Raw genomic sequence first — 22,047 nt, forward strand, 5'->3', positions numbered from 1 at the left:
GTCCCACGACCTGAGCCTTAACTACGCATGTGGGTTCTATGTCATTTTCTAGACTTTATGGTACTCATGTGGCTTGGCCTGTGGGCTAGAGAGTCCTCTGCATTCTCTTGCAGTTTGTGCACTAAGTTCTGATTGGCAGATTTGTAGGGTATTCCCTTCTCCCCCAGGTATGGAGAATCATGGTGGGATGGGACCAAGATGGGGGCAACAGTACCCACTTTTATCCCTAGGAGACCCAGGATCCCTCACTATCTACCTAACATTTCCCACTCTCCATTCTAGAGGCCCAAATCATTGAGTAGGGGCAATGATTTCCTATTAGGGTGACCTCTTATAGGTTCTTTGGGGATCTCTCCAGGGGACTTCAGTGTGTGGTCTTGGTAGATTGTTGTACTTGTAGGTGAGGAGATAGGCGCCAAGGCTGTCAGAGAATGTAGGACCATTTGTTGCTTGATGGTTTCTAGACAGGATGAAATAAATTTAGTCCCTAGGAGACTGGAATCCCTCACTATCTACCTAACAGAAGCACATCCCTTCATATATTTATAAATATATTTATATATATTTAAATATATATATTTTGATACTTATATGTATCTTTTTATATATACACATAGATCACATGTACTGCCTTATTATTTTTGGTCACATTATAACCATTGGATCGAGTAGCCCATATCTTGTCCCCCCCACTTTGCTGGTGCTTTGGTGGAATAGTATTTGTACTTAAGATAAATTTTAAATGCAGTTATGTGTAGCAAAACATATTTATGCTAATTGAGTGGTGCGTGCCCATGTTGTGGGTAGCCATCCATTATTCTAATCACTGTTGTGCCAATAAGAATGCTCTTTTCCTGAGTCATAGAACTGGAATATTCTTCCAGTATGTTCACAAAAATCTTTGTTTTTTCCTGTCTTTTCAGGACTGTCAATTCATTTTTGTTAGTCTTTTCATCTTGCTCTCTCAGGTTTATAGCAGTTGTTTTAACTTGTTTCACTACTTGAATTAAGCTGATCTGACAGTTTGGCTATTAGAGGAACATTTCATATCATTAAGATACAGTAGTATTTACAGTAGTATTCTGCTTGATTTTTTTTGCTATTTACTGCAATATAATAAGAATGCTTTAAATGAGTTCGAGTTTTTAGGCCCAAACTAAAACTTGCAGGATAAAATGGGTTCCCATTGTCTATAATTCAAATAATTTGTCTAACATTTTTGAAGAAAACCAAGAATTTGGATTTGAAATAAAGATAAAATGAGGAGAGCAGTTTTTTAAAAAATAAGCACTGAAAATATTCAAATGAAAAATATTTAAGGAGACTAAAATTGCATCAATTTTTAAAAATTATTTTGTTTTCTATTAGAGAACTGTTCTTTAAAAATAGACCAGTTAAGAATTTTTAAATGAATTGAAACAGGATTTCCTGGAATATTTAATTTAGTCTTTTCTTGCTAAAAGTAGAAATGTGATTTCAAGTACTATGTTGTTGTAGACAGATAAAACTAACACAGGAAATATGTGGAAAACTACCAATAGATGATTTTAATTGAAGTTCTATATTATTTTGTTCTTATACTAGTGATGGAGAACATAAATGTGAAAACTTATAGAACATTTTAAGTTCAGAAAAGAAACTCTTTGTTGAGTCCTAAATCTAGTTCTTTGCTTATAAACCAGGTTTCAGTCCCTCACAAACTAATTTAAATCCTCCCAGGAATGCACAGTGTCCATGCCAAAGATTTTCACATGGTGATTGATGAAAAGATTTGCTGCAGAATATGCATTCTTTGTAAATACGTTTCAGGAGCAGGTTAATATAGAGGTTGGAAAATGAAATAAAAATGCACGATACTTCTTATTTTATGATTGAACTTTTTCCAGAGAGCTTTTGAAAAGACGTATCTTTCAGAATCAGAAATTTGAAGCTTTTCATATATAAGCTTTAAACTTACTTGTATTGAAAGCCTTTCTTTAATCAGCTCAAATCTTCACATCCAACAGGTTGTAGTCTATATTGTAAAGTATATTTAGCCAATGAGTATCTTTGTATTACTTGGTAAATTAAATATTTAAATTCCAGTAATGCTGTTGAAAGCCTTTTTAGTCTCTTTGCATTTGTAAGCTTTATTGCTTTCATCTTTTCTTTCCTTTTTTTATTATTTTTTGTTTTTTTTTTTTTTTTTGGTGAGCACCTGCATTTCATATTTCCTTTTTTTAAAATGTAATATATGCACAATATAAAATTTACCGTTTTAACAGTTTTAAGTGTATAGTTCAAAGGCATTAAGTACATTTTCATTGTTGTGCAGCCATCACCACCATTCATCTCCAGAACTTTTTTATCTTACCAAACTGAAACTCCATGCTCATTAAATAATAACTCTTCATCCCCTGCAACCACAGCCACCATTCTACTTTCTGTCCTTGTTAATTTGACTACTCTAGGTACTTTTTAATGGAACCCTATAATATTTGTCCTTTTGTGACTGGCTTATTTCATTAAGCATAATGTCTTCGAAGGTTCATCCATGTTGTATGTAGCATGTGTAAAAATTTCCTTCCTTACTGGAGCTGAATAATATTCCATTGTATGTCTATAACACATTTGTTTATCCATTCAGTGGTTGGTTGATGAATACTGGATTGTTTCCTCTTCTTCCCTTTTGTGGCATAGATTGTAAATACTGATTGTATCAGTGCCTTACAAATGGTTCAGAAATCCACTATAGGAGGGACCAAGGGACTTAAGCATTAGAATTATTCCTTTCCTTTCTTACTTGGTTTTCTCTTTGTCACTTGAGTTTGTTTTACTGGTGCATCCTGGATATGAGAATAGACTGGTGCTCTGGCCAGATCTAAACTGAAATACCTGATGAGGCGCTATATTTGGAGAGATTGAGCTGAGATATGGACAACTAAGACATGCAGTGTAGGATTTAGGTTTGTAAGGGCCGCTTCAAATGCAAATTATGTTCCATAATTTTTTGAGCCAATTCTCTTTTGGTTATAATTTACTTTTCTTGGAGATTGTATATATTTATTATACATATTTACTGGGTATTTGTATTCTTCTCTGAATTGTCCATGTTTATGGTGTTTTCTTAATTTAGTCACTTAGAGTAAAAATTTAAGTGTGAAGAAAAATACTTTACATTTCAGAAATACAATATTTTGCTTTGTTTAAAATTTAAAAAATTTATTTCATGTGGTTATGCTTATGCATTTCCCAGGTACCTATTCTTTCTGTTCAAGGTCATTTATTCTAGTACCCAGGTAGATTTACTTACTGCAGATTTATTACTATAGGATGCATTTGTAATAGAATGCATAGTAATAGAATTATTACTTCCCATTATCCTGGCCTTATTCACACTGCTGTGCTATAATACAGTGAAGACTGCTTTGACATTAAAGTTTTATATTGGGTTCCATAAGTTGTTATTCTTTCCATAAAGCACTTTTATGGTAATTTGCAAATTGAAAGTTGCATATGAAAGCATGCAGTATGAAAGTTTATCTTTTGTAGTATACCTATTAGACTAACATCTGAGCCCGTTGACTAGTTCCACTAAGTCTGAGCTCTCCTTATGGACTCATTTAGAAACAAAGTAAAAAGAAATGGATGCTGATGGTTGGTTCTTCAGGCGTCCTCAAACTACGGCCGGCCTAGCACATTTATCTGGCCCTCTGGATGTTTTTGTCGCTGCTGACTTGTCCCTGGCCCACAGTGCACACTCTCCAATAGTCTGAGGGACAGTGAATAGGCCCCCTGTTTAAAAAGTTTGAGGACCCCCTGTATTAGCTCAACACTTGAGTTTTATGTGAAGGAATAATTAAGATAATATGGCTTTTCATTGCTCTGTGTAACAAGGAGATTTTTAAAGTTAAATTGTGATTGGCTTCCAGTTAAGGAAGAATGTTCAGCTAGAGCCAGTGGTATTTACCAACTGTGCCTGTGAAAACATTCCTTTTACCCTCAGATGCTCACTCAGCCTTCTGTTTTCCAAGTGACATTATTATAGCTTTTAGTAGTCAGAGAAATTAAAAGCATATTTTAAAAGCATGATTAGTAGAGTCTCCCTGTAGTTTCTCAAAGTTACTGCTTTTTATGATCATGCAAGTGTAGGAGGATTTCTGAAAACGAGAGAATTTAAGTTTAATCGCTAAATGTCCTTTGACTTTTTAAGAACACAAATCATGAAAGTATAAAGCATATAGTCAAGTTTTTTGTGTGTTGTTTTTTTGTGGCTGTTTTTAGGTTGCTCAATAACTTCTGTCATTGTTTAATTGAAAAGTGGAAATGTGTTCGTTTAAGAAGTTTTGGGGCCAAGCATGGTGGCTTAAAGTAATCCTAGCACTTTGGGAAGCAGTAGAATCTCTTGAGCCCAGGAGTTCGAGACTAGCCTGGGTAAGGGTGAGACCCTGTCTCTATAAAAAAAAAAAAAAAAAAGAAAAATTGGCTGAGCGTGGTGGTACATACACACCACCTATAGTCTCAGCTATTCGAGAGGTTGAGGCAGGAGGATTGCTTGAGTCCAGGAGTTTGAGGTTGCAGTGAGCTATGATGACAGCACTGCACTGTAGCCCAGGAGACTAGAGCAAGACCTTGTCTCAAAAACGAAAAAAGAAGTTTTAAGTATTCTTTTTGCTGTGATTCTTCATTGACTGAACCAGCAATGTAATTAAGTCCTCAGCTAGGATAAGGTGAACTTAATAATGAATCTGTCCTATCAAATTCATGAGTTTTTTCCTGGGCATAATACCTTCTTGGAATGTTAAATGTACCAAATTGAATTTATTTGCCATCTGTTTACCTACCAGTCTTAAGTCAATTTATTTACTTTATGGATTTTATAAGGATGTTCAGGAATCATAGGAATGATATAAAATTTATCAGGAATTTGATTGTGATACTTGGTTACCAAAGGATTTTTTACCCTTAGGTCACATTTTTTCCCCCTTTGACTTTACCTTCCCCATGACTGGAACCACAAGTAAATGACTTAATTTCTTAGTCATAGATTTTTAATCTGTGAAAGGAAGATTTTGTGTAAAGAATACCTGTTTTGATTATCTAACTCTGCCTAGCACATAGTAGAAGCTCAAAAAATGGTAGTGTCTATCAATATAACTGCTAGTTATAGTCTTTTCTGTCTTATCTAAGTGCTTTCTTATTTTTTTATCTAGTCTATTAGACTGTTTTTAGAACTTTAAATTGTCATAGCTCAAAGAATTACTTTTACTTAATGTCTTGGGGAAAATGTCCCTGAAAAAGCATATCTTTGGTTAACCTACATTATGTCAATATAAATTCCAAAAAACATTTGCTTCCCAAAGTGTGTAAATTTAAAAAAGTTTCTACAATCACATTTGAAGAAGGAATCCTTGATGTTTGAAGAAATGATAGTTTATCTGGCCTTAACTTTACCACTTAATTTAGTAATTGTCTCTACAGTAGTATTCCTCAAAGTTTAGACATGCACATACAGTTACCATTTCTACAAAATGCTTGTGTTAATATTAATTAAACATTTTTTATTTTTTATTATTGGCTAAACAGTATCTGTGAAATTACAGGTTAAATATCCTAGCTATGTTTTTTCTAATATGTATTAAAATAACTACATAACCATTTTGTTATGTGTACTACCTAAGATTTTATTGAATTACCTCTGTTTATTGCTTAAAGCATCCCTGACAGGATGATCATTTAGCCTCTGAAAATAAATCCCTTTCTCCTTTTTCTCTCTTTTTATATAAAACTTGAACATAGTAAATCTTTTTATTTGATGGTAAAATATAGCTTTTTGGTGGACAGGAACCATTATAAATATTTACTATACATAGTAAATCTGATAAATCTAAAAATACAGGGAATATTTATTATACTTTTTTCATTTTAGTGTTTTGAGATCCACGTGAGGAAAGGGAACTGGAAATGCCACTATTTTATATATAGACACTTCTTGTTTCTTGTATGGTTCGTTGCTCACCTCCACCCTTGATTATTACTGATGTCTCAGAGTCAGGCATGTCTTTGGTTCAGTATTTGCAGAGAATAAGCCATAATAATAACATGGGGATGGGATAATAGCCTGGGTGAGGAAATAGAATTATTTCTTCCTATATAGACTTTTTAACCATTCCTTCAGGTTTTGTCCACTGTTTCCCCTTGCCTAGGGTCTTCTGATATTTCCAGTTCCTAAGCCTTTTGTCCAATTCCTTGGAATAATTTTTTTCCTTTTTTTGGTTGGCGTATAGATTTCAGTGTTCTGAAATCTCAGCTCAGCTAAATAGCAATTGTACATCTGCTTTCTATATTCTAAAATTTAGTGGTCATCTTTCATTCTGTTACTTACACATTTTTTGTCATTATGTGCTAATTAAATCTTTTTTTTTTTTTTTTTGAGACAGAGTCTCGCTTTGTTGCCCAGGCTAGAGTGAGTGCCGTGGCGTCAGCCTAGCTCACAGCAGCCTCAAACTCCTGGCTCAAGCAATCCTCCTGCCTTAGCCTCCCAAGTAGCTGGGACTACAGGCATTCGCCACCATGCCCGGCTAATTTTTTGTATATATATTAGTTGGCCAATTAATTTCTTTCTATTTATAGTAGAGACGGGGTCTCGCTCTTGCTCAGGCTGGTTTCGAACTCCTGACCTCGAGCAATCCGCCCGCCTCGGCCTCCCAGAGAGCTAGGATCACAGGCGTGAGCCACCGCATCCGGCCTCAACAGACATTTCTGTTTATATCCTATCAACTTAGTGGCCATTTGAATAAATAAGATATATGAATTATTTGAAGAAATATTTTTATTTCATTCTTAAGTAGCCAAAATTTCTAATGGGATGTGTACATCTCTTGGGTACCGTGCAACTTGTTAAACCTTGGAATCTGATTGGAACCTATACCCTCATTTCTTATTCCACATTGATTTGGGGGTTGGAGGGAGCATGGTTCTTTCTTTTTTGTTTCTTAATTACACACTCAGTATTGCAAAAATATGATAGCATAGAAAGGAATATAACAGGATCTAATTTTGAGACTGAACTGTCCTGAGCTAGTGGTTCCTATAGTATTCCATAGATCCTAAAAGTATTTTGTTTCCCTCAAACTGTCTTTTGAGTTGTCTGTGAGTTCACTGTACTGTTAATGTGCTGTTTGGAAACTCTCATCCTTATTTCAGAATTGGGACAGGATCAGGATTAGGACATGTAAACTCAAATCTGTTTGGAGTCTAAGGAAATTTTAAATTCTAGTTTCAGTTCGGACCTCAGGTAAAGTTGTCTTTTCTTTACCATGGATTTTTAATCTTTAAATTGAAAATATTTTTGCAAACAAAATTAAAGAACACCAAGCTTCTTATTAAGGGAATCATTGATATAAGTAAGGTTATTTTTTTTTTTTTTAAACTTTCTGAAGCAAGGTACTATTTAAATATTGGTTTTTTGATAAAGGGACTAGGAAAACAACCGGAGTATGGAGAAATATGATTTTTATCTAGTGTCCTATTTATATCCTGCACTTAGTGATTTGGTCAACGGTAAATGTGTTCTGAACACTGAAAAAAGGTATGTAAATGATACTTCATGGTTGTAATTGTTAGGCATATAATTTGATCTAAATTATGTAATGGAAAAGGCATATTATGATTATTCAAAAGGCTTTGAAAAATATGTTACACAAGCACATTTTTCAATAAATCTCAGAATTGAAACAAAATTTATTTACTTCCTGTAGACATTTTGTTTTCTGTCTTCCTCATTGTAAAAGTTCTGTCCTTCTGACATATGAGATCACGAACTTAGGATCCTTTTAAAATAAACTAAAACCCAGTGATAGGAGAATTTGGCAATTTAAATAAATCTTAAATTTCAGTTACAAAGAAGAGAAACCACATAATAAGCACATTTATACTGAAGGAATGTTTTCCCTTCTGAGTAACTGTTGTATGTTAATGTTTGATTTGACACATCTGAATCAAGAAAGTAGTATTTTTGTCTTACCATTTGCTTTATACCAAATTGTATGAATTTATAGAGAGGCATGAACACAAATCAAATAGTAGACTGAAAATAATCCATTTTCGTTCATGTAGCTGTTACTTAGTCCAGGGCTGTTGAAATCTTTTTCTAATGATTAAGATTCTAACCAAACATTTACATACTGCTTTCTTTTTGCTATGTAAAATATTGATATTCCTTGACAGTTGAAAACTAGCAGGTAGCCATTTAAAAATATCTCTTTTCATGGAGCTCCAGCTTACTCTGCTTCTACTTTTTCTTTTGTAGATTGGAGCCACAAATATAAAGAAACCCTCAATGAGCTGACTACTTAGTGATTGGTTTCTGAACATCTAGGATTTATAGTAGTTATGTATGTAACTGCTATATTTTATGAAGCTTTTGGGGTAGGGATATAAAATTTATTTTTTTTATTTTTTTGAGACAGAGTCTTCCTTTGTCATCCTGGCTAGAGTGCTGTGGCATCATATAGCTCACTACAACCTCAAATTCCTGGGCTCAAGTGATCCTCCTGCCTCAGCCTCCTAAGTAGTTGAGACTATAGGCATGGGCCACCATGCCTGGCTAATTTTTCTATTTTTTTGTAGAGACCATGCCCAGCTAGTTTTTCTATCTTTTATAGAGATGGGGTCTTTCTTTTGCTCAGGCTTGTCTCGAACTCCTGACCTCAAGAGATCCTCCCATCTTGGCTTCTCAGAGTGCTAGGATTACAGGCATGAGACATTGTGCCCATCCAGGGATAAAATTTTGTAAAAATTTCTTGTTGAACTGTCAGAATTAGCTGGCTTTAAAGTTGTATTAGTAGATTTTCTGACACTTACATAGGCTTTGAAAGGTTTTTTTAAACTATATTTCTGCTTTCAAATAGCATTTAAATGCTCATTTGAGGGAGCTGTACATTTCGTTGAGAAGATTTTCTTGCTTTCTATTAGACTTTTATGAGCTGTGACATGAAGCCAAGAACCAACTGAAGTTTGTGTTACACCTTAAATTTGTTATTATATTTTCATTCTTTGAATGTTAAGTATTTTGGTTCAAATCTGCAGGGTACCAAACTAAAGCAGGTAAGAATTAAGAGTGCTGTACCCTGAATTGATAAATATCTAACTTCCTTCTGTCTTCTCACTTCCCTCCCATTCTCCCTCCTTTCCTCTTTCCTTTCCCCCTCTGACATTTATTGAGCTGCTACTATATGCCAGGCACTTTGCAAGGTGCTGGTGAGTAAAAGATAAACAGTGATTTTTATTGTTAAATAATGTAGACTATAAGTATGCAAAAAGTGCCTGAAAGCAAGATTTGCCTTTTTGTAATGCAAAATGTGAATTGATTCTAGTATAGGAATGTAGCAAGAACCAAAAATAAGGATATTTTCTTGAGCCTTAAACAATATTCAAAAATCCTAGATGGTGATTTATTTTAGCCTCAAATGAAGAGCTGGTCTGTTTTGTGTTATTTTTGAGTTGTTGATTCTAATGTAGAAATGAGTTTGTATTGAATACTATTACCTCAACAGTAGCTTGCTATAATAGATATGATGTTTTATCTCCCATATTTTAGGTGTTTTGTATTTGATTCCAATAAAATCAGCAGTCATATGTTGTTATAGACTAAGTGCTGTCTCCCAAATTCGTATGTTGAAGCCCTAACCCCCAATACTGACTGTATTTGGAGATATGGCCTTTAAGTAGTTAATTAAGGATAGATGAGGTTGTGAGAGTAGGCCCCTAATCCAGTATGATTGGTGTCCTTATAAGGAGAGTTGGGGCGGTAAGACACATACACACACACACAGCCCCACCCCCCCATACCTAGGGATGCATGTACACAAAGAAAAGGCCAGATGAAGATCAGTAAGGTGAGGAGAGAGGCCTCAGGAGAAATCAGACCTGCCAGCACCATTGATCTTGGACTTCTAGCCTCCAGAACTGTGAGAAAAGAAATCTGAGTACTTTAACCCACCCAGTCTGTGGTATTTTGCTATGGCAGCAATAGCAAATAAATACCTATGCCCTAATCTAGGCATATATTTGGTAAACCAATTTTTCTTCTTGTTTTAAAGTTTTCTACAATTACAATTTACATTTCAATCTTAGACAGTTCTCAAGTCCTTTATTTCTTTCAAATATATGGATTCCCAGAATGATGTAGCAGATTTTGAAAAATGCTAATTTTCTTTTACATAGTCTCATCTATTAATATTAGGCAAGCATATATTGAAGGTGTCTTAGGTAAGTGACTGTAGTTCATTGACTTAGTAATATTTTTGTTTACTTTTTATATCCTGGTATATTTAGAAATGATAACATTATAGTTTGGCAGAGTTTGCTTTTTCAGTACTATATAGAATAGTGATATATTTTCAATCATTGGCATCTTAGATCCAGTGAAATACATATTTCCATTTTTCTTCCATCCCAGTTCTTCTTGTAGCATTCAAATAAATATTTGTGATTCTTCACAATGATCATGAAAGGAATTGTTATGCAGCTTCCCTTGGCAAATCATTTGACTTTCTTAATCCTATTAATAAACATTGCATAAAATATTGACTGTATTTGAGATCTTGTTGGTATCACTAAAAGTAGAGAACATGCCAGTTATCATAAAATAGTAAATGTGGCCTAATGGTTAAGAGCATAGGCTCTCTAGCCAGATTGTCTTAAGTTCAAATCACAGTTCTATCATTTGTTAGCTGTGTAACTTTAGGCAGGTTACTTAACTTCTTTCAAATCTGTAAATAGGGATGATAATAATAGTACCTATCTCATATGGTCGTTGTGAAGATTAAAAGAGTTATGCTCTGAAAAGCACTTAGAATAGTCCTGGCACACAAGTGCTATGCAGTTGTTAGCTGCTATTGTTATTGTCCGTATATTTGAGTTAATATGAATAGTGTTTTCTTAAAAATTAAAAAAATATATATCAGAGTTAACTGCCTTTCTGTATAATTAACAAAACCGGAGAATTAAGGGTACAAATACCACTTAATGTTATCTAATGAAAGTTAAATGAATCTAACATTTAATGATGGGTGTGTTGTATGGTAATTAGATAAAATAAGGATTAAATTTTTAGTTCTCTGTTCACTTTTTTTAGTTTCTAGCCACTGCCAATGTAATAGAATATACGATTTAGTTATTCCCCTAACCTCAGACTCTCAGATAATATATACACATATACTTACAAACTCCTACTCCATCAAACTATTTTAGGATTAAATTTCTTTAATCTGAATCTCTGTGCTCCCAACTAATCAGTTTTCTTCTGGCTCCTTTCTCTTCTACCTGCTAGAAGTGTGTGCATCCAAAGTATTAATGAGCTTGAGGAGACAGAATCTCTCATGGTCATAAAGGTTGAATTGCCTACTTAGGTTACAGTATGACTGCAGACCTGGGATAGAGGAAGAAGATATAGCAAAGACTGAATCCTTGAGCCTTGAGGTGGAGGGATGGGAGAGAAATGGAAGATTTAGCACTAAGGGAGTCCTAAGGAAAGAAAATGAGGAGTCTTTCCCTTGGTGGATGGGGAGCAGGCTGTAGGCTAAAGTAGTTAACTTGTAAAGTTATTCATTTATTTTCTTGATATTTCTTAAGTACCTATGATATGTGCCAGCCTTTGTGCTAAATGTTAGTTTACATTCAAGGTCAGTTTTAGTTTGTTTTATATAGATATAAACTTTTAATTTCTTGTGAGGGCAACAGTTCTTAAAAATGGAAGTATATATTGGTATGAAAGATTTATATGATAAATTTAAATTATTTTTAGAGGGAGAGGATTTGCGTAGAAGCCCAAGGGACAAGGAGATTTAAACAAGAATGTAAATCTTCTTTAGAGGGACCAGATCAAGGTAGCTGAAGAAAGGCTGTGAATACTGGACTAATTAAATATCATAGTCAAAAGCAAAAAAAATAGGTATTTTAGGTTTCTTTTTTATTCATATTATTGATTCTCTAGAGGTGTAATCAATAATTTGTGAGTTACTGAAGTGAAGAGAGCACTGTTTATTTTTCTAACCTTAACACTAAGCTTGTTTAAAAGCCATCATTGATATACTTAAGATAAAATGTATTTTAAGTATTTGCCTGTTTTGATAGTTTCTTCTGAAGATAATCTTTTTCCTTATACTAGTGCTTACTTTGTTTTCCTAGCATTGTTTGTGTGACTCGTGTTGAAGAATTTTTATGTTATAAATACTTAGGCCTCCTACTCCCAACTGTTAAGTATTAAAACAAGTCTAATTAGGTTGAGATGGCGTGGTGGATAATGAAAGAGTTTATAATATAAAACTGAGGAAAGAATTTTCATCTAAAAGTAGTATGATCCTAGAGTTTTCCTTACTAAGTTTAGTAACAGAAGAAAAAAAATTCTAGTAGGGAGAAAAAGTCAAATATAGGTGTAAAATATCAATAAAGTTATGTTCAAATGTAATTGCACAGTTAATATCCTGCTTGTCAAAATTTGTTTCTGAGTCACCTGTTAGAACAATTAAGGGACATGGGATATCCCTCCATATTATTCATTCCAAAAGTAATTAGACAGTTTGCTGAAATTATTGATGAGGAAGTTTTCATAGTAGAATTTAATTCATAGCAGTAATACTCTTTAAATTAGCTAATATTATTACATATTAGTGCCATTTGAGGTCTTAGAGTCTGCATTCTGAGCCAGACCTTCAGCACTTATGTGGAAATCCTTTTACATATATTTATTTCATTTATTATTATGTTTCCTACAATATCTGTTTTAAACTTTTAATCTGCCTCATGCTCATTACCTTATCCTAAACTTCTGCTACCCATGATTGTCAGCAGAGGAGCACAATTACTTCTCAGATAAACTGGAGAATGCTCAGTTAGAACTCCCCGAGTTTTTGTTTGCCTGTATTTTCTAACTTACCTGTGCTTAAATTCATCTTAAGAGCTTTCCTTGCATTTTTAGTGGAAGAAGTTTATCCTTTCTTCTGTACCTCTGGCCCTTTGTTTTATCTTGTATATCCCACCAGTATTTCAAATGTTCAATACCAAACTCCATCATTTCCCCTCTTAAATTTTCTACCTACATGTATAACGTCACGAGCTAGTAAAGTAGATGTCATCTTGTTACTGCTGTCTTTTTTCTGCTTTTGCCTCTCCTCAATCCGGTCAGATTCTACTTGTTTGCTATAAGTCTAGCCATGCCTATATTTACTTTCATTTCCTTAGTTCTAAGTCATTGGTAACCTCTTCAGCAATAGCCCTATTAATGTGGGTACCACTATGGTCCCTATTTTGTAAGGTCACACTACTAGTAAATGTCAGTAGTTTTATCCAAATAATTTATACATGAATTGAAATGTATTGAAATAAGTATTCTATTAAGAAAATCTATTGACTGGGATAGGCTAAGAATTTTAAAAATGGATAAAAAGAAGGGAGCTGCTTGATATTATTAATTTATAGTGATAAAAATAAGGTGGCTCAAATATTAATATCGTGGTACAGAATTGAAGGCTAAAAATGTTATATAGTTTTCAAAAGTAGCATTTTGAATTAATGGTGAGAAGATAGATTTAGAGCCCCCGGGTATGAACCCAGAAAGAAGGTGTAGGCAGTGCTACTCCCATAGGAGCCATAATTCATGCAACCCACTGTCAGTGCTGTAGCCCCAGATGATTCTGAGTACTTGGCTAGAATAGTTGCTTGCTATCAAAGGAGAAACCCATAGATTCCAACTTACTATATGACAAATTAAATATGGGATAAGTTAAAATAAGATAGTAAAAATTAGGAAATATGTGTTTACTAGATGTTAGAGTGGGAAAAACCTTTTCTTAGCATAAAAAAGAAAAATCTCAAAAGTTTAGAAATACTAAGAAAAGGAATAAACCAATATAAAAATTGACAAGATGACATTAGTGAAGAAAGTAAAAATTCATAAAGAAATTTGTAATGCCAATAAAAATATGACAAAAGTTCATCTTGCTAATAACTAGGATTCAATGAAACCATTATTAAAAATAGGGGTGAGACCAACCATACACAACCTTTCTGGGAGAAATTTGGCAGTATCTTTAAAGAACCTTAAAATTTTGGCCGGGTGGGGTGGCTCATACCTATAACCTTAGCACTCTGAGAGGCCAAGGTGGGAGAATCATTTGAGGTTAGGAGTTCGAGACCAGCCTGAGCAAGAGTGAGACCCCATCTCTATAAATAGAAAAATTAGCTGGTGTGGTGGTTTGTGCTTGTAGTCCTAGCTACTCAGCAGTCTGAGGCATGCGGATCACATGAGCCCAGGAGTTTAGGTTGCAGTGAGCTATGATGTTGCCACTATACTCTAGCCAGGGCAACAGAATAAGACTTTTTCTCAAAAAAAAAAAAAAAAAAACCTACACAAAAATTTACATGAAAGGCTATTTAACTTAGATGTTCCATGACACAGACATGATTAAACAAATCAGGCTGTATTCATGATCTAATACAATGCTATGCAGCTACCAAAATTTTTGTTCCAAATGAAAAGATGATCTAAGTACATTTCAGAACAGGATATCCACAGTTATCTGAATTGAGAAAAAAAGTTCTAGTAGAAAGATTTGTACCACAGTGGTAACTGTTTAAGATTAAGATTGATTTTTATTTTTTCTGTTTTTAAGGTTTTTTGTAATGTAATTAATTTTGTAATTAGGAACAATATTTTTGTTAAAAAGTACTTAACTAAAGTTTATTATTATTTGTTGAAACAGATGAGTGAGAGTCCTGTTTCTCTATTCATGAATATTGCTAATTAGAGAACTTGACATTGTTTAGCCCTTAAATCTGAGAGGATCCCAGGAAGAGGTAGTATGGTTGGATACCAACCATGGACCATGGCTAAGTTATATCCGATAGTATTGCTTATAGAATTTTAATGGTGTGGAAAGGGCTTTAAAACTGTATAAGAATGAAATTCTGTATGTTTTCATTTTCTGGTTTGGAGGGTTAGATTTTCAGATTTTTTATAAGTAAGATTTCTTTTTTGTCCAAAATACTAATTTTTATGTTTTGCTGACTCAGCCTTTGTTTGTTTTTGTTTTTTCAAAGACTGGGTCTTGCTCTGCCACCCAGGCTAGAGAACCTGATCATAGCTCACTGCAGCTTCAAACTCCTGGCGTCAAGCTATCCCCGTGCCTCAGCCTCCTCAGTAGCTGGGATTACAGTGGTGTGGATCACCGTACCTGGCTAATTTTTTTAATTTTTTGTAGAGACAGGGTCTCACAGTGTTGCCCAGGGGCTGCTGACTCAGCTTTTAAATCCATGAAATCAAAATACTACAATGAATATATTACCAAGTTGTTATAAAGCGTAACTAATTCAGTGTGATAAATCAGATTGGTTGCTAATTTACAAAGTTAATCAGGATGTTTAATAATTAGTCTTGAAAATTCACAGATTTTAATTTATTCACTTAGTTCCCAGATTTTCTAATGTAGGGCGGGGTGTGTGTGTGTAGCAGTTTTTCATTCATTGTAACATACATATGTGATAGCTTTTTTCTGCTATCCAGTTAGAACAGAGATGCCATTTGTTCACTTTGCCCATTTCTTTTCACATAGAGACGCTTATTAATTTGATCTTACTTCAATTTTCCTTATGTTGGAATTTTTTTGCTTGTTTAAACATTTCTAAATAAATTTTGGCTTAGGAGCAGTAATAGAAAGTGAGGAAAAGCTAGGCAGAGATTGAGTGATGACAGAATAGTGTATGCTAGATAGAGGACTAAATGGAGGATGAGAATGGTATTACCACAGAAGGAGGCAGATAAAGAAGCAGCAGTTCTGATAGGATTGACATGGTCTCCCTCAAGAAAATGAGTGGAATCTTTCTTAACTCCCCTAGTACCTTTCATGGATATAGTAACTTTAACTTTGGAAAGCACAGACACTTAATCCACATTCATGGTTTGAATTGTGAGATCCCAAACAGATTTTTTTCCCCCCTGTTATGGAGCTTTAATTCTTTTTTTTGTTGTTGTTTCCCTTAAAAGCTTTGCTAAGATCGTTTACTTGATTGTCTTTTAGATGCAATGGGCAGTCATGCTTTTTGAACCATATTTATATGATATATTGTATTAAAATGTAATTGAACTTACTTAACTGTTTAACATTTGCATTTCATTTTAGTTCTGTTGTAGTTCTGTTACTCATTTTGATTTATATTAAAAAAAAGTAGCCCTATTTCCCTTAGTTTGTTAGAACTTTGTAGAGAATTGTTTATATTTGCAAATATTTGTTGAAAAACTAAAACACTTTAGGAATTTGTATGGACTCTTTAAATTAAAATCAGATGTGCATATATTAGGTAAACAAGCATTTGGATAGAAGAGATTGACATTAATTTTTTTAAGGATTCTGAAAAGTAAAGGAATGAGCATAATAGGAATGTCAGTATCATTTAAAGGATTTTATGAACTGTTGTCAGTATTGTCTGTTTGGAGATGAATTAGTTGTCATGTTCATTGGTAAGACTCATTACTTATGGAGGAGAACAAATGTGAAAAAAGAGAAAGGAATGTGAAGCAATATCTAGTTGAACTTTTCCAAGAATTAGAAAGTATATCATAGATTTTAAACTGTGAAAATATCAAAACTTGGCTTAAGCATGTATTTTATTAAAATTTAATTTTATTAATTTTAAATGTTTAAATTGAAATGTTTTTTAAAACTGCATTTTCTTGTTTACTTCAGTATGCATGATTTAGATAAATTATAGCTGTAAGTGATGATTGTCATTTGTGCTTAGGTTTATTCCTACTGTCCAAAAATTCTTATTAATTAAAAAGTTCTATGGAATAAACTGTTCTCCATATATTAGAATCACTTAAAAATGTGTTAATACAAATTGCATTTAAAATAGGCAAATGGTATATTGATTTTTCTGAACTTCTGAATTTTGTGGGATTGTTTTATAAAATTGATAGGAAAAAGCTACTGTGAAATGAATTCTTTTTAGTTATTTCAGGCTGTGAACTTGTATAATTTTTGGATATATTAAAAACCTTTGATCTATAGTAATAGAAATTTTAGTAATAGGAAGCTACTACCTTTAAGATTACTAGGTTAAGTTTATTTCATTTTTAATGTATGTATTACTGTAAGGTTGGTCTTTCAAAAGGGGAGTACATTATGTCATTTTGTTCAAGAAATTGTGATGGTTAGCTGGTTTCTTTGTATTTATGACTTCACATTCCAGTGCCTGCTTAGCCTCAGTGTCTTTTGTCATCTGGTTAAATCACCCTAGTTTTTCCACCAAACATCCTAGTATTTAGTTCAGCAAACACCTATTGAATATGTATAATATATGGTATGTTTTCTATCATAACATATTTGAAATACTGTCGTAATGCAAATATTGTGATGGTGCAGTCTATTGCCTCAAAGTCTTAGAACTAGTAAAACATAGAACAGTGGCTTCCAATATTTTTGGACAGATAAAAATGTACTTTATTAGTGACTGAAATATCATAAATAGTTTTGCTGTTAGTGACATGTTCCAAAATACCAAGCAACTTTTTAACAAATAAGCTTACAAAGATATTCCTGGGTTTTCTAGAATAGCTGTCTTTCTGGAAAAATCCGTGCACATTTTATTTTTTTATTTTTAAATTTGTTTTCTAGTTTTTGTACAAATTTATGGACTGCACGTGCAATTTTGTTACCAACATAGATAACATGGTGGTCAAGTTAATGCTTTTTAGGGTTAAGGCTCATTATCTAACTCCCCCCCCTCCATTCTTTTGTGTCTCCATTATCTATCATTCTGTTCTCTATGACCAATGTGTACACACTTTTTGGCACCCATTAATGAGTGAGAACATTTGATGATTGGCTTTCTGTACCTGGCTTGTTTGAATTAAGAAAACCTCTGGTTCCATCCATGTTGCTGCAGAAGACATAGCACATGTCAGTCAGATCATTTCTTGGCAACATGCTTATCACTTCTAGTAGACTTAATTTATTCACCAAGCTTCAAGAAATCAACAACCCGCTCAGGAAGTACCATGCTGTTATTATAGCTTGAAGGCTGGTAAACTGATGCTTCCCAATTTGTTGTTTTTGCTTAAGATTTCTTTTGCTATACAGGGTCTTCTCTGGTTCCATACAAAGTGTAGAATTATTTTTTCTAGGTTTTTTTTTTTTGTTGTTGTTGTTGTTGTAGAGGTAAAGTCTTGCCATGTTGCCTAGGCTGGTCTTGAACTCCTGGCCTCAAGAGGATTTTCCCTCCTCACCTTCCCAAAGTGCTGGGATTACAGGTGTGAGCCATCTTACCTGTCCTCTTTCTTTCTTTTAAATGTGCTGGTAAGGAAGTCTACATTTATTGAGGGAGTGGAAAGGGAGAAGGTTAGTGTTGAAGGGCTGCATCTCAGAAAATGAAAACAAGGATGAACAAAATAATACCCCATTGCTCAGGGAGTTTATGGATACTTCCCTTAACTTTTACTTTCTGTCTACACTAATCTATGATTTAAAAATTCTAACATTAAACTACTGACATTGAATCCTATGGCAAGGGATTTTTGCAGTCCAGATGCTGAAGAATGAGGAATGATTGCTTTCACAGAGTAGAAGACTAGAGATGAGACCACTCTTTATTCGTTCCAGATCGTGGACTCCTGCTTCTTACATTAAATGGTTGACCCCTTATCTCTGTTCTATATTGAAGAACTGCTTGATTTAAAATTCTTTCTATGCTCTTTCATTCTCTTTTTTTTTTCTTTTTTTTTGAGACAGGGTCTCGTGCTGTTGCCAAGGCTAGAGTGCAGTGGCATCTTCATGCTTACTCTGCATCACAATCTTCTGGGCTCCAGGGATCCTCCTGTCTCAGCCTCCTGAGTAGCTGGGACTACAGGCGCATGCCACCATGCCCAGTTAATTTTTCTATTTTTTGTAGGGATGGGGTTTTGTTTTTGCTCAGGTTGGTCTCAAAATCCTGGCTTTAAGCAATCCTCCTGCCTTGGCCTCCCAAAGTGTTAGGATTACAGATGTGAGCCACTGTGTCCGGCCTCAGTCTCTTTTCTGCTTTAGGACCTCTATCATATATTTTTCATTATTGTGTTTTTACAATAAAACACTTTCTGGAGGGCTGTCCAGAAAGTATCCAGGATCTTGCACCCCTTCACAATAGTAGGTTTTTCTTAATTTAAGAGTAAGTTTCAATTTGTATTCCTCAGTAAAGTTTTATAATTTTTTTCATATAGGTACTATCTGTTTTTTAGTTTATTTTATGGCTATTAATTTTTTAGCTAGCTATTGATGTTATTTGGGGAAGCTGTTTTTTGCACACTTACTGAAAAACTATCTTAAGGAACTCTCAAAACTCTAAAGTATTTTTAAGGTTTTGTTATAAAATTATATCTTCAGAAATAACAATAATTTTGCTTCCTTTCTAATGTTGAAATCTCTTGTTCTTCTTACCTCATTTTATCAGCTGTCACAGAATGATGTTATCTCTTATGTTGGTAGTGGACGTCAATGTCTTATGTTTGATTTTACTTTTAAATTTTGCTTGTATTTTGTCATTAAACATGACACTGTCTATTGTTTTGAGAAATTTTTTTAAAAATTCCTAAGACAGATTATTTTTCTAGTTAGGAGTTATTTCTTTTGTGCCCTGTACTAGATTTCTTTCATTGACTCTGTTTTACACCTAGGATATATCATTTTTCATAGGATCAAATTGCCTACTATGTTGTTTAGTCTTTTAACTTTTGGTTCCTGTTCCTGTTAATCTATACTCTGAATTGCTATACCAGGTTCGTTTTCCAAGAAGAATTTTGATCGTGTTGTACTTATATTCCTAGGAATTGTAGCACTGTGACAGCTTTCCATGGTATGTAGTGAAAAGTCTTAACTTCTCAGGCTATTTATTATTTACGTTCCTTGGTGATCAAAGCATATGCCTTTCCAGTCTTTACCTCTGTCAAGAACTGTGAAGGCTCTGAAATCTCACCCTGCTTGCAAACTGAAATGTTAGCCTGTGTATTCTGGCAGAAGACTGTAGTCTCCTGGGTTAGTCAAGAACAGTTTGGATTCAAAGCAATAGTAGTATCCCAGTATCACAATTTTTCTTGTACTGTTTCCCCAGGCCCCAGTTGCCATAGGTTGATGTGATGAGGGCCAGGTATAAGCAATCTGTTGCATTTCAGAAGACCCTGAACATTCTCTGGAATCTCAGCCTGCTTGTTCCTTTAATTTGCCCTTTCCATTTTGTCTCTGGACTTCCTCTCCAGGGTATCCTAATGTTGTAATACTCTGTCTCAGACAGATGCTTTCTTCTGTATTGCCCGTTGTAGACCTTGTCTTTGAATGTGCTTCTTAGCAAGCTAGCATTCCCTTCATTATGTTCCTCATACCTTTAGATGACCTTTCTTGGTTTATGTGGTGGCCTCAGTGTTTTTCTTGTCTATGCATGATTCCATTTGTTTTCCCTGCTTTACTGTGCTTTGATCAGTGTCTTAGTGTGTCTGTAAACAGTACCTGTGCCTGGGAGGGTCTCTACCAGAACCCTTTAAGGCAGTGCATTGGTTAAGAATGTGTCTAGTTGCAAGGAATAGATAACTCAACCCATAATGGGTACAGTGGATAGAGATTTGTTTCTATGTTGTTTTTCATGTAAAAAGTCTGGAGATAAATAATTGCTGGTGTTGATTCAGTTTTGAGCAATCCTCCTTTGTTAACTTCTGCAGTATGCTCTTTTTACCATCTGTAATTTTTTCTATATCTGCAATTCCAAATTACAATGATCCTTTAAATTACAAGGTTTTCCATAGAATCTTTCCTAACTCTCCAGGTGAAAATACTCTTCCTTTATACTCTTATAGGCAGTATTAAGCTAGAAAGTGGACTTTATCACTAAGTTATCTATGTTTTATGTCTTATCTTCCCTAGTAGACTATAAATTCCATGTCTGTAGTGTATCTTTTGTTACCCTCTGTAAAAGTGCCTTGTTTTAAGGTAGACATAGTCAGTTTTCTTGAATGTATGAACCCTCTGTTTGAGAAAGCCCTGTCACTGGTAGTTAAAGTTTAAGGAAAAGATATGCTGGTGTCGGTGTGAAATGTGGAGGTATGAATTTTAAGCAGATAATTTAATTTATAGGAGTTAAATGTACATGTTGCTGAAAGGAACACCTTTATCGTATAAACTCATTTCTGAATGCACAAATATTTCTTCAGTGTTGTCAAACATATTTTACATACTATCAAAACATTCTATAAATTACATGTGGAAATAAAATGGAAACTTTTTTCTTTCAGTGCTTAGATGAGTATGAAGATGATGAAGCAGGGCAGAAGGAGCGGAAACGAGAAGATGCAATTACACAGCAGAACACGATGCAGAATGAAGCTGCGAGCTTACTAGATTCAGGCAGTTCCTATCTGCTACAGGTGAGTATTTAAAAATACCAGGAAGTCACTAGCTATTTCACAACAATTTTTAAGTTACCATTACTCATTTTTCCAGTCTTATTTTGGTAGCGTCAGCTTCTGTTAAGTATTTTCAGTGGATTAACTGCTGCTTGTCCTTGTATTCAAATACTTTTTGACCTAAGCAATGTTTGGTTCTTACTTTCTGAGCAATGAATATTTGCTGACTGACTGCTTAAGCACATTTAAGCAATATCAAATGTAAAAATATCCAAGAAAAATAATTACCTCCTTAAGAATTAGTAAGTTGAAGTGGGTGGCCAGTTCTCTCTAGGCTGATATTTACATTAGAATTACATAGCAAATAAAAAGTTGAACAGAAAGTTCCTCCAAAGTCAAATGTTTAAACATAATAATAATAAAACACAATATATAATACTGTGACTTTCCAGAAGTATCTACATTTCTGTGCAATTATAAAATAATTTTAAAAATAAAATTTAACTCAGTTTCACTATTCAGCTATAAGAAACAATGGTGATATAGCACCTCTTGTATTTTCCTGGATAGAGCTGGAACCTATTCTAAGTGAAGTATTCCAAAAACAGAAAAATAAGCACCACATGTACTCACCAGCAAACTGG

At 34.1% G+C, this 22,047-nt stretch overlaps 1 protein-coding gene across 1 annotated transcript in view; it reads left to right on the plus strand.

Moving 5' to 3' along the window:
• PAWR (pro-apoptotic WT1 regulator) overlaps nucleotides 1-22,047 on the plus strand; it is a 118,039-nt gene that overhangs the window by 35,341 nt on the left and 60,651 nt on the right. The window contains exon 2 of the mRNA XM_012750334.3: nucleotides 21,293-21,424. Coding sequence (XP_012605788.2) covers nucleotides 21,293-21,424 — 132 coding nt within the window. The remainder of the gene's footprint in view (nucleotides 1-21,292; nucleotides 21,425-22,047) is intronic.

The sequence above is a fragment of the Microcebus murinus genome, chromosome 10 (assembly GCF_040939455.1).
Source record: "Microcebus murinus isolate Inina chromosome 10, M.murinus_Inina_mat1.0, whole genome shotgun sequence".
In the NCBI taxonomy this organism is placed as follows: domain Eukaryota; kingdom Metazoa; phylum Chordata; class Mammalia; order Primates; family Cheirogaleidae; genus Microcebus; species Microcebus murinus.